At 39.3% G+C, this 13850-nt stretch overlaps 2 protein-coding genes across 2 annotated transcripts in view; one reads left to right on the forward strand and one right to left on the reverse strand.

Annotated features, from left to right (window-relative positions):
• Positions 1-1127: 1127 nt before the first annotated feature.
• LOC100367611 (alkaline phosphatase-like) lies at positions 1128-8273 on the forward strand. Its single transcript, XM_085506700.1, has 9 exons — positions 1128-1223; positions 3637-3860; positions 4156-4330; positions 4550-4725; positions 4935-5139; positions 5629-5769; positions 6271-6462; positions 6971-7108; positions 7619-8273. The coding sequence occupies exons 1-9, from the start codon at positions 1142-1144 to the stop codon at positions 8116-8118; spliced, it is 1833 nt and encodes a 610-aa protein (XP_085362826.1). The 5' UTR covers positions 1128-1141; the 3' UTR covers positions 8119-8273.
• Positions 8274-10307: 2034 nt separating this feature from the next.
• Positions 10308-13850, reverse strand: part of LOC102807131 (neuronal acetylcholine receptor subunit alpha-10-like) — a 38387-nt gene continuing 34844 nt past the window's right edge. Inside the window, exons 2-6 of the mRNA XM_006813941.3 lie at positions 13531-13676; positions 12848-12892; positions 12451-12560; positions 11573-12105; positions 10308-11469 (exon numbers count right to left, since the gene is read on the reverse strand). Coding sequence (XP_006814004.3) covers positions 10958-11469; positions 11573-12105; positions 12451-12560; positions 12848-12892; positions 13531-13676 — 1346 coding nt within the window. The 3' untranslated portion in view covers positions 10308-10957. The remainder of the gene's footprint in view (positions 11470-11572; positions 12106-12450; positions 12561-12847; positions 12893-13530; positions 13677-13850) is intronic.

Below are 13850 nucleotides of genomic sequence, written 5' to 3' on the forward strand. Positions count from 1 at the left end.
AAACGCTATTTCCTGCATTTTGAGGGGCAAATTGTGCTGACACAGAGGGGTTTAGCTTGAATTTGGAGGGGCAAAATGTTGCATTTTTGTGAATAGTGAAACACGTACCTGCATCTATACCTTAAATTATATTTGTTCGGGATTTTCAATATTCTGTTGTGAAATATATATCTTCCCCCGTTTTATACCGTGAAATAAACAAATAAACAATGAAAATGTGTTTATTTGTCATAATTGTTACGTGGGCGAATAAATGTCACGTACGCCGCCGGCGGAAGGCTGGTCGCCATTATAAATAATATGTAAGTTATTACGAACGTACATGTACTCTACTGCTGTATTGTACATTGCGTGGATAACATGTTACGAGTACACCTGGGCATTCGGTCCGGGCATCCCAACATAATTCAAAATCAGTCGTAGGACCGATGGGCCGTATGACTAACGAAATGGCACTATTTAACCGTCAGTCACGGTGGACCCACGTGCGGTTGACTGTAGCCTATGTTTAGCTAGTTTAAGGCTACAATTTTAGACAAAACAAGTATCCTATGGAATAACATACAATTGTACAAGATCCTTGCTACGGCACTGACCCACATCTGCACACCCATTAGCAACGTTTCCTCCGGTCAGATGTAACACACGTGGACGCGTCATGCAGCTACGCGAACCGTTCAGCTGTAGTACATGGGCTTACCCTGATTTACCGCTTGGCGCGGCCATTTTAACTCCGAGGGAACGCTACTCACTGAGGGCAGTGTAGATTTCCATCTGGACACTAGTAATACACTAACTATGATTGACTTTTGTTGCGAATAGTAATATATATGCTAGTGAAACAACTGTATAGTGATAGGGTAGTAAAAGCACCGTTTCTTTCGCGTGTTCGCGTGATGAATATATGTTTTGTGATTGCGCCACCTATATGTATAATGGTCGCGTCTGAAAAATTGTCAATAATTTCGGTGCGCTTCTCAAATCCCCACAGTCCAGCAAAATTGTTCATACCGTGGTGCGAGTCTTACACCAAGCGTCGACCTAACTTTATAATTCTCTAAACAAGTCGGCCATATTCTTTTTACATCGAATCTACGTCACGTTTATCACAAAGTAGCGTCATTTACAAGGTTGCGGTGACATGATGAGAGTAACAATACAACAAGCCGTGATATTAGCGTCTCTCGTTACATGCTTCTGGACGACACCTTCGTTACAACAACGTAAGTTACATATTTATATAGGTGTATTTATTTACTAGTATTTTATTACATTTACTGTCACACACCATAACTTGTGTGTCCCAATTTAGACTTTTAGCTGTGCTGAATAAAACTGAATAGCACATACAACAAAATAAATTATTCTGTGAGTGTATAAATGGCGAAAGCCATTCGCGGTAATCCGACTTATCCGATAGCCTGGAATCCAGCCATTCAGAGAGCCCTGCCCTTTCCAAAGTCTCACCGGCGATAATACAGGCATGATCCAGTCTACTTTAGGGGTAACCAGCTTTCATTATTTATACACTCTCATTATATTATATTTTATTATATTATATATGCATATACAAGGATAATTTCAGAACAATCTCGACATCCAATGACCCAACAAATCTTCGAACAAGTGTGTGAAAATAGGCGTGACATCAAATCTTCGCGTATTCAGTTAGTTTTGACTCGTACTGAATCGGACCGGGTCGTTTGTGTGTGTGTGTTTGCTGCAGTAGCCTGAACGAACACGCCAATAATCCCGGTAGAAAACACGTTCGGTTTGCGTTTTAAAATAACTCAAATGAATTATGCATTTCCGTGCAATCATCGTTAAAATGCAGTAACTTCGGGTGATAAATCAAAAAAGAGTTCTAAAATTGAGGCTGTTCGAAAAATGAGTATATCGTCTAATGCTATGCAAGTGATTCGAACGTGTCTGAGAGCCTGTACACCCGTGGTGAACACATGGTCCAAACCGGGCAGATAATTGTTTAATACGCACGGCGTGACGATAACGGTGCAGGCTGCTTGACCTCAGACGACCTTATTACATTCACTTTTTGTCCCGACTGTTTGTTTAGTCGAGTAGTTGGGCCAGGCTTATACGAAGTGAATAGACACACTTCCGGATCGGCACGTGGCCAGCACGTGCTCGCCTTTATCCACTGTAGTGTACGAATGCGTGTGGGTGTGTTTATTTCAACGACCCTCATTAACTCCAAATTAAGATTGTTGAACAATTTTATTCCGTCGAAATTGGCAAAGACGCCTTAAAATGAGCATTATTGGCCCACATCCGCTACTACAATTGGGCACGGAGCCTCTTGGGAGAGAACACTCTCTCTCAGACAGAGTACACATCAAAGGCAGTTTATGTTGCTTGATCAACTTGAAGTTCAAGACTATTCGATCTCGCGATTGGCCTATAGGATGGAGCATTAGAAACACGCGACAGGCCTCACGTCATCCAGATAACCAAAATCTTAAGGTTACTTGAATTTTTGAGAATTGTTCATAAATCGATATTCAAGTTTTTTCCTATGACACCATGAAATAACATTTTGTTTGTGTTATAGTAATAGAAAATAGAATTCAATAGAAAACAACTTGAATGTTAAAGAAAAAATGTTTGTTTTTTTTGACACTTTTTAAAACTCATATATATTGGAAATAATTCAGGTCAACGCGAAGTAACCCATCATTAACAATATATTTATTATTAAGCCTACATCACCAGCCTACATATGGCATAATATGCCATAGAAACGAATGGTAAAAGCGTTTTACTGCTGGCAAAATAGGCTAGCCGAGGTGACCCCAACCTTTTAAGTCAATATCCTTATATTCTCCGGGAATAAAATTTATTACAAAATGAATAAATTCTTGGTATTTGAAATAAATTATAAGTAGGCTTCTACCTTACAGGGCGGTGGTGATAAATATTGATTTTCCCATAGTTCAGAACGCTCTTCTAATGAAAATCACAAGTACGTGAACTAATTACCCATGATAACTCTTCCATACCTTCCAATCACCAACGAAATTACCAGCGAAACAGTCACATTAGACCCATATCTCGCGCATGCGTGGCTTGACGACCACCGCCCTTTAAGTGAATGAATAATAATTTGCGCAGTCCATTTAAGCATTTGTCCTTCCAGTAGTTTCCGGTGGTAAAGCGCTAATCAGATTAACATCAATACATGGTATAAAAGAATTTCTGCATCCATGGTGATATTTATATAAAGTTATAGATAATAACTGTGCCGTCACACCACACAGTAAACATTTACGATGAAACCTGCTGATGAAGTTGGCAACTTTAATAATAATGTCCCAACTGACTACTCACTGCAAGTAAAGGTCACAAAACAACATCGACTAGTTCGTATCATGCCATGTAACCACGCACTCAGGCTCGCAAAAATGGTATGAAAACTTGAATTTCTTACGTAGTTTCAGTCTGGATAATCAGTGTCATGGAAGAAATTAGTGAATGATTTGTTGATGTGAGAATTACTAGTAATTAAAATAAGTAAAAGTAACTAACACTATAAGGGTATCGAAAAGTTGTTTCTTGCTTCGCTCTCACAATACCCTGTGATGTTTTCTACACTTATATTTTCCGTCGTTGTTATTCTAGCCGCTGCGGAATGGAATAAACAGGCTAGAGAGTCTATCCTGAACTCCATCGAACTACAAGACCTCAACAAAAACATTGCCAAAAATGTAATATTCTTCGTTGGTGACGGCATGGGTGTATCCACTGTGACAAGTGCTAGGATTTTGAAAGGTCAGAAAGAAGGTCATTCTGGTGAAGAGGCTCAACTGTCATTTGAAACATTTCCCCATGTAGCTCTGGCCAAGGTGAGTTGCCTCATCTACGCCGTTGATGGCGCCATTATCAATGCAGACGAGGGTCCAGAGGCTGAAGCTTGCGTCAGTTTTTATTATTTTTCCGAAAATTACAAAACAATTGGATACAAAATAGCATACATGTATTCCACTTCTATTTCGTATGATGTTATTTTTATCGTATTTTTCGAATTTTCGGGGAAAAAAACAAGCGCATAAGCACGTCAGATGTCGTCTGTACTAGAATTCTTCATGTTATGTTTATTATATATGGGTATTAACCAAACCCCTTTTCTACGTGTTTCAGACCTACAACACAAATCAACAGGTATCAGATTCGGCGGGAACTGGAACAGCCTACATGTGTGGTGTAAAATCTAAAGCTGGTACCATCGGAGTGGACGACAGAGTCGAAAAAGGCGACTGTCGCTCGATAAGAGATGCTAAAGTTAGCTCCTTCATGGAAATTGCCGCTGATGCAGGTAGCTTGCCATCGTTTTCATCTAACCTACTGTTTTGACTCGTAGTCTATAGAGTCTATGGTTGGCTTCAACCCACTGTGTTTACTATCAAACATCGTGACCAACATTGACAAGAGTTCCATATATTTTGCAAGGTTGATATTTGTGTGAACTTTTCTTACACTGTATATTTTTTTGAATAATATATAAACGTAACATTACGTCATTGTCCCTGTACAGGAAGAGCCGCCGGCATTGTCAGCACAGCCCGTATAACCCACGCAACACCAGCTTGTGCATATGCACATGTGCCGGAGAGATCTTGGGAGAGAGACACCATGGTACCCGGTGGTGAGAAGGCCGCTGGTTGCTCCGATATTGCTTCTCAGCTCATAGATAGTGCGCAACGATTTCAGGTGAGAATAAAACTTCACTATTATATGCATCTTCCATATAAGTCGCGCCCTCTATCGACGATGTCATTCATAATGCTAACTGATGCATCGCAGAGATTCGGGTTGCCTGTAAAACGGTGCGTGCTGCAGTTAAGTTGAAAAGAAAAAAACACGCTCTTAAAGACTTCATATATAACGATTATACATTAAATGCATTCATTTCTCTCCAGGTTGTGATGGGTGGTGGAAGACGCGAGATGATGCCGACATCTCACCACGATCCCGAATATAGTCACGTGAGGGGTAACCGTGATGATGGGCGTGATCTCATCAACGAGTGGTTTCACGCACTGCCAGACGGAACTGATAACATGTATGTAGTAAACAGAGACCAGCTGATGGACGTAAACGTCAACGAAACAGATTATTTATTAGGTAATTTGCATATCATTTTTTAATATTTACATCGGCAACTTTGTTATTTATTCAAGTTGTTACCTTCAGTTGAATTTGTTATTTTGATGCGCTCGATTAAAATTATTACTTTGACAGAATGACTGACACTGCTTCTCAGTAAAAGTAATATATAACATAAATAAAACAGCGCGAATCAGTAATGTATGATGACCAGTGCTGACCCAAGTAAATTTGGCTCCACGAAATGTTGTGGTAAGATCTGAAACATAATCCATGTAATTGAATGCAACATTCAAACTTGTACACCAGCAACACATTTAAAATAAATTGAACACGTCAACTTGAATTCATTCGAATCCAAACTTTTAATTTCATTAATATAATATTGTAGAATTCCTGGATCGAAGCTTCTTTAATTTCTGAGACGTGATTCTCAGAAAACAGATACTACAGCACAACATTGGTGCATACTGTTACCTTCACGATGATGTAATTATTTTTCATCAGGTTTATTTGAACCAAGTCACATGCTATATCACGTGGAACGAGACGAATTGGGCGATGGAGACCCTAGTCTGGCTGAAATGGTGGAGAAGGCGATCCAAGTGTTACAGAAGAATGATAATGGATTCTTTTTATTTGTTGAAGGTAAGACTTGGCTACTTGTCACTAAGTTGATTACAGAGGATTTTTTTCAATGCAGCAGCGTATGATTGTAATTTGAATCATGAATATTGACCTGATTTTTCTATTTATTGTTCTTATTACTGTTAAGCAAAATTTCAGATATTGTAAAAAAATGTTCCGATGTGAATACACCATTCCTATAACACGCGCCCTCCAGTGACGGAGTGGTTCTGTGACGTACTACCATTTGGTTGAAGGCAATATCGTTCAAATCGACTATTGTGTTTGGTTGTTTGTTCGTCATGGTAAAGATAGTACAATTTCTCAAAAACATAATTTTTATTAAAATACGTCTATAGGGAAAAATAATATTGACGCTTTCTGAGCGACCTTCGTGCCGCCCACTTGCGTCATGATATGTCTCTTCACTTGAGGGCGCAATTTATAGTAAGGCGTAATGCGTGACAGTTGCGTACGATAAATAATGACAATGACCAGTTTTTAACATGTGTATGTTGACAGCCGGTAGAATCGATCACGCCCATCACAAAGGAAGAGCCTTCTTAGCACTGACGGACACCATTGCGTTAGATGAAGCAGTGACAACAGCCAAATCTATGACAAACGACGAAGATACTTTGATAGTAGTAACTGCTGATCACAGCCATACCAACAGTATTGGAGGCTATCCAACAAGAGGGAACCCTATATTAGGTAGCTTTACAAATATTTATACACTATACACAATAATAATTCGAAAATTTTTGTCATAACAACAACAGTCAGTCTGATTAAAATCCGATGAAGGCAGTGGCTCCATTCGCTTTGAAATCTCACTCGCATGGGGTTCCTCGCCTCCGACGACATCTATGAAAAACCATTGCCAGTTCCCGGATAAAAAACCAATAAAAACTCGCGTTTCAAGCCTTATAATTCTCAGTAAACATATTATCCCCCATTTTACACTCACATGCACACAAACCAACCAACATCGCATAGTCTGTTGCTTAACCAAATGTACAAATATTGTAGTCTCGGTAATTTATGTTGAGATTCGATGAAACGGACATTTAATTACTCTATATTGTCATGCAAAATATTGAAATTAACAAACACCAGAGTATTAAACTTCTCAGAAATTAATGATGGTGCCTGCAGATTAATTTTGCTTTTAGTACACAATCTTAGTCACTGTGTCAATATTATCGTCCCTACATTCCAGGCAGAAACAACAAAGAGCTTGCGAGGGATGGACTGCCGTATACAACTTTGTTGTACGCAAATGGACCAGGCGGAGAAGAAGTTCGGCAGAGTTACAGGAATAAAGGCAGAAGGCCTGATGTAGGAAACGATGACACATGTAAGTTATGCAGCTCGTCTGTACTTTTCTGAGACTACGTGAACATGTCTTTGCACAACGCTCATAAAACAACGGACTACATTGAGGTTTCTGACGACAATGTGTTTTTTCCTTGATGACAAATTCATGAATGTTGTTTCTCCCGTCGTCACGTCCACTGATCCACAAAGAAAATGAAACACTTATTGTTAAAGGGGAAAACACACACACACAGAAAAACAGACACTCGTGGCGCTCACACTTCCGTTCCAGTCGGTACCTTGGCTTCCACCATTGCAACACCGTATTTTTCCAATGTTCTTTATTGTCATAAACAAGTGGTGATTTGTTCAAATAAAGAATATATGCGTATAAGATATACGACCTGTTTTCGAAAAAAATATGGCGATGCTCATAAACTTGGAAAACATCTAATAGAATGTGTGTTTAGGCTGTATACGTTTGTAAGACGGTGCGTGGTCATTTCTTATCACAATTATCATAATAAAAAGTTGATTCATTTTGTTGCAGATGAAAAAGACTACCGACAACAAGCGGCCGTCCCATTGTCGGATGAGAGCCATGCCGGAGAGGACGTGCCCATATATGCAACCGGTGCATACGCACATCTATTCCACGGCACACAGGAACAAAACTATATTGCCCATGCCATCAAATATGCTTCCTGTATTGGCGAGTATTCAGATCACTGTCGTGCGCAGGCAACCACAAAAGCGCCAGTAACAGTGAAGAGAACGACTAAACGTCCCACAACTCCAGCTGTGACGAAACGTCTACAGTATGCACCCGTTCCCACGCAACAACTGCCGAAATCGGCAGACACTGAGGTTATAGAACGTTTAAACGAACAGGACGACGATGGACATTCGGGAAATACACTTACTTACATTCCGCCCAAAATTGAACTCCATTGTGTCATGACGCCCTCATCGGCAAGTACGCCCGCATTTATGGTTGCAACCACTATATTTTGTTTTGTATATTACGTTATACTGTTGCTATTTAGATGAAAGTAGAATAGTTATTAGTATTTGCTATATTTTATGACTAGGAATGGGAATTTTTTAACGATTTTAAAAAATGTAATTGTTTTGTTGTCACTATTTATTTGTTTATTTTTGGAGTATTAAAGTTTAAAAATAATAAATACTTTCATTTATGATAATATTGTGTGCACCTTTCTTGATGTCTACGCCACAAAAACACAAAAGGACCATGTGAAAACCCCGTGCTATTTTTTGTTTTTATGATAAATTTGCTTTTTTAAACACTATGTGGACATTTTTTTTTTCTTTAAGATTTACTCGTGTATATTTTTTCTGTTATTTTTTCCTGCAGTATTTTATACAGCATTTTTTTTCTGCGCAAATTATATTTTTTCTTCAATTCTTCCGCCACCTCAAGATTATATAATGGTCAACCCCTAATGTCATATTGCCGAATTAACGATGATGATAAGGTTCCATTGAATCAAACCTCATTCAAAAACGGTACGGACAATTTTCAAATCATTGGTCTCGAACATGTCTCGCCCGCCATAATATTTTCCCGCTACGTTCCAAACACTGTGGTTGGTGGCGTACTTGAGAAGTCCAGACTGATTTGGGAGCTGTGATGTGCACATTCACTAGTGAGCGTCGTGTTAACAAATAACTAATGGGGGGCACTGATCGTATTCTTCTTCAATTAGATTGATCGGTCCCCTCTGTAATGTGTTTGAATTCACACTCTTTGATCTACACATAATTTGTCGTCAGATTTCGGATTTTATCACGCCCAGAGTTAGATAATGTATATTCATCAGTGGATCGTTGTGCAACCTTAAATACAGCGCCTACATACCAAACTTTAATGCACACGAGTTCCCAAAATTCTACGACCTTTCTGTGACACGCGGTCTGCATCCACGCATATCGTCATAGACGCTCCAGGGACTTCATAGCAGATTTCATTTGCAAATAAGGGTGTTTCCTGAAAGCAGTTCGTGGAGAGCTGTTGACAGGACTCATTTTAAAGAGTTAAACGCTTTCAAAATGTATATTTATACATGTTTTGTTGCAGTTTTCAAGTCAGATAAAGCATCCTGTACATGAGCTCTTCTGGGATATAAATTCCACCGTGACGACACTATTTCAAACAACGAATGTTTCAATCGTGATATATTCTCAGGCTAAAGTGAAATTGTAGAAATCAAACACGTACACCACGCACATACATACCGTAAATGGGATTTGTTATAACATTACAAGGTTATCTCTAGATCTCACCTATTCGTAGAGATGGTTGACACGATTGACGTCATGAGCTTAGTATTATTCACACATCGAAGGCGAAGAAGTAGAGGGCAATAACCGAGTACTGGAAAGGGGTTTTGTGGGACAGAAAGAGACGAAATAAACTATAAATATTGAGGTCATATTTTTTGGAGACATTCAAGTAAGTTCCATGAAAAATGTGAATGGATACATCGAACTCGTCGTTAGATGTATATGTCGATACTTTCAGCTGGAACAATTCCCATCTATTTCCATGTTATTATCACAAATATACGTCAGTTAAGATGACTAGCACTATTGATACCTCAGTATTACATAGATTTAAATAAATTGCTGAAAAACACAATTTGTGACTTTTTAGTACTAGTTGTTTGGCCTTTGTCTCAGTAAGCCGAATATACCTCACCCACAAATCAATGCCAAGATCTCACTGAGAGCGAGACTTGATTTTGTCCACTCTTTCAAATACCATGGTTACATAAATTAGGAGAATAGTAGAAGCAATTACGGGGGTGGTGATGTTTAGAGTGAAACGTAGACTGGCAAAGTCGGGACTTCTTTTTTGTTTTACAAATAGAAATAATTAATTGTTCTTTTATTCCTTTTAGTGTGATCGTGAAAACTGACCTAACCACTAAAGAAATCACTTTCGTAGTCACGCTAGTTTTCGTGTTAAAAAGGCTAAATTGACAATTAATTATGTTTTTTTTTTGTAAAACAAAAAAGACTTTGCCAGTCTAAATGGAACGCTATGCTCGTTCTATGCACCAGGGCATTCTCACAAATGGCGCCCTATAGTGATGGAACGTATATGTGTGAAGGCAATATTGTTCTCAATAAAATCCACATCCGGACATTTTATTCGGCACTGCTTAACGATAGGAAATCACTAAAAGCTGTGGAAATTCATATAAAGTTGTAAATTGTTAATTCAACGATTCCCTATACTTTATTACAATCGCATACAACAGGAACGACACAATGAACAGATCAACAAGCCAGAAATCAGTGTACGTCGCCAGATAAGCAATAATTATATACGCAAGCAAACGTCAGAATGTTAGGGGAGTTGTCATTTTGTCATCCTGGGGTGGGATGGATTTCATTATTAGCGTCAGGAGACTATGATGACCAAATCCTGTGGAACTTGGACACAGGAAATCCAATGATGGGTGTCCTCCGCTCCTATTCAAGATGTCCAACCCTTATTAACAATGATAATAAAGACATGGCCCCTACTGATTCATCAAGGTGGCCGTCTACAACATAATCGTACAGTCAGTGTCATATATTGAAAGTAGCATACGTATTACACAATATTATGTCCGTGTTTCTATACAACATGATAACCTCAGCCGATTACTCGACACATGCGCATGCATACAAATTTGATCGCAGTTTTCGCTTATTATCATCTCAGCATCTCAAAAACAGCCTGTTGTCATTGATATCTAAACGGTATAGTTCACTTATTGAAGTGAGTGAGTCAGGGTGCATGGAAGTTCTTATCGTACTTAAGTCACTGTCGTTTATTTACACCTGGGGGTTCGTCGTTTACCGAATATTATCGAGATCAATGTTCTTCTTCTTGGTGAGACGCTTTCCCCATAATTGAAATAAAAATGAGGAAAAATAATAACAGAATAATTTGCGATAATGTGTACAAAACCATGTACGACCGGTCGGTGATTCGCGAGACTTCCCGCCATTCTCGCAGACGACGTTGCTGAGTTTCTAGATCATGGTCGCAGAATTCGGAATCAATTTCAGAATCCGACGTTGGCATGGCCTCCGTCTGTTCAAGTTGACAATTGTTACTAAGCTTTGCGCCGACTTTTTTACCGCTGAAATATGGTCCTAGAGAAATCTCTTCACTCTCATCATGAAGTCGCCGCGGTTTTGCGACACGGTAGGATTTAATGCGCACGCGCGTGCAAGCCAATCTCGCCAAGAATCTGAATGACACAACTTTGATATGTCTCGGGACTTCTGGACACACAGGCCCTGGAAAATGCATACTCAGAGTATACGCCATAACAAATGCGGATAAGACTGCAAGGCCGATTGTGACAAAAAAGTACCGTTCTGTAAAAGAAAAAAAAACACGTTATTTAACATTATCAGTAAAGTCGCTCATTTTAAGAAATATGCAACGAAAAGTGGTATCGAGATGTCATAAAATACTCACGTAAGTATGGAACAACTTCTGCCGTTGGCGGCATGTAGTCTGAAATGACGGTAAGGAAGACGAACTGTGACAGAATGCTAATAACGCACAGACTGACCCGCTCCCCGGAATCAGACGGCAGATAAAATCCAACGGAAATCAATATTGACGCAAGGAACGATGGGAGTATTATGTTTACTATATAGAACATGGACCGCCGCCTCAGGTGTATCGTGTACGTAACGTCGGGAAACAATTCCGGGCAGCAGACGTACTTTTCTGTTCTTTTCTCCACAGGCATTTCTAGCACTTCCCATTCGCCATTTTGAGTGAATCGGTCAATATTGCTTGTCGGATCGACTTCGTAATCGATCAAACCGCCGTGGTAGCTCCAAGAAGCAAACTTGAAAACACAACGTTGCTCGTCGAATGGGAACAAGGTCGCGTCAATGGAGCAGGTAGCTTCGATTACTGCCGGCTGCAGTGCCGTCACGGTGCCATTGTGGTTGATAATGGCGTCTGTATCAAAATGCCGCTGAAAATTTGACGTAACACTGAAAGAAATCAATTCGTATGTTTTAATTCACGCAAACAGTTCGGAGCTCTCTTTACGTATACAATAATCGTTTTTCTAAATACACCTTCCCATAAATCGCGCCCTCTAGTGACAAAGCGCTCCTGTGACGTGCTTGGGTGACACGACAGTCGTTCAAAGCGTGTATATTGCGTTGATCTGTAGTCTTCTGTAAAAAGTGTTTTAGAGATAGAACCATACCAGAATAATATATTACCGAGCACGGTGGTCGATTTGAACGACACTGTCTCCACCCATTATACTAGAGGGCGCGATTTATAGGAATGGTGTATTACGGTATCCTAAAAACTCGACTGTAAATTACCTTCCATATAACACAGTATCTGGCTGCCATATATTTGTGATTGGTATCTGGATTTGTTTTATACCACTATATAAAGCTGGATTCCAAAATAAGTAGTCGTCCGTCCACTCCTAGAAAATAAATGTACACAATATAAACAATATAAACAATTATTGACAGATATATTCTGGAGAATTAAATCTACGTCATCATATCATCACTGATTTTATTCAAGGAATGTAACCAAAGATATTACTAACATACTAAAAATGAAACACATATTTGGTTTGTTTTTGCATAATAATGCGAGAAAGCTGAGATTTTCGATATGTCAGGGCAATTTTGCAAACATTGATAGATATAATAGTCCGATGTCCCCTGAAACACCGAAGTCTTTTACCTGTATACTCTCACTAACCTGAGCAAGCCAAGTTTTCAATATTACCACTTGGTTCTTTTCATCCTATAGTAATAAACAAACAATACAACAATCAAGTTGTGCCCTCTAGCGGCAATGAGCTTACATGATGTCAAAATGCGCGAACAGAAATCAAAATAATACGGACTAGCTGTAGGACGTCGTGTCTGCCCCGTTTACGCCACGGGCTCTTGTCGGTAGAGGGCGCTATGTAAAGACAGTCGTATTACCTCACGTAATCGTTTTTCACGCCATGGTCATGTTTTGATACATTGTCCAATATGGCAGTGTGCACGTCACGACTACTATTTTTTTCAATGTTGTCCACGGGTAAGCGAATCTAATGCATGTATTGTTCTCAAAGGAAAGCCTGAATTGAATTAGTTATAAAGCTAAAGTCAATTGCAATTACACCCTCAATGCACAAAACATTGCCACGAGAAATTTAATTCAGAGATAAGACCCGTGTGGTAGTTGTAGAATGTGTGGTAGTTTTTTAGGAAGTTCAAAAAGCACCGTCACGCAAATTGAGTCGAAGCATAGATACAAAGCAGAATTAGATACGTCCAAAAAACGTATCAACAAAAAAATGCTCGCTTATTGGCCTTACTGTTGAGCGTTAGGGTTGGGCCAATCAGACACAACGTAAATTGTAGGCCTTTTAATGTCAGCAAAACACCCACCATATCAATCAGCTGTATCGGCGTCATTCTGTGTTTGACTACGATGGCGCTTTCCTCATCGCTAACCGGTCGTACGTAATATTTGGGATAGTTATCCAATAAATTGTTGACCAGAGCAACACCAGCTTTCGATGCAATGACGGGTTCTGTTGAAAACAAAAGAAGAAGTATGAAAACAATCAATTTTGTGACCAACCAACTCCACCAGATAATTGGAACATTTCTAAACATAAGGCCAGGGAATCAGTGTTGTACAGGAAGGGGTATTAACGATGCAGTAATGACGAAAATATATATATATTCAATATTCTGATCCCCGG

The sequence above is a fragment of the Saccoglossus kowalevskii genome, chromosome 13 (genome assembly GCF_978046115.1).
Source record: "Saccoglossus kowalevskii chromosome 13, keSacKowa6.1, whole genome shotgun sequence".
Taxonomy (NCBI): domain Eukaryota; kingdom Metazoa; phylum Hemichordata; class Enteropneusta; family Harrimaniidae; genus Saccoglossus; species Saccoglossus kowalevskii.

Excerpts from the sequence above, each read along its gene's own strand:
- LOC100367611 (XM_085506700.1), top strand. The coding sequence starts at position 1,142 with ATGATGAGAGTAACAATACAACAAGCCGTGATATTAGCGTCTCTCGTT. Across the intron at positions 1,224-3,636 it reads GACACCTTCGTTACAACAAC|CCGCTGCGGAATGGAATAAA; the intron begins GTAAGTTACATA and ends TTGTTATTCTAG. Across the intron at positions 4,726-4,934 it reads ATAGTGCGCAACGATTTCAG|GTTGTGATGGGTGGTGGAAG; the intron begins GTGAGAATAAAA and ends ATTTCTCTCCAG.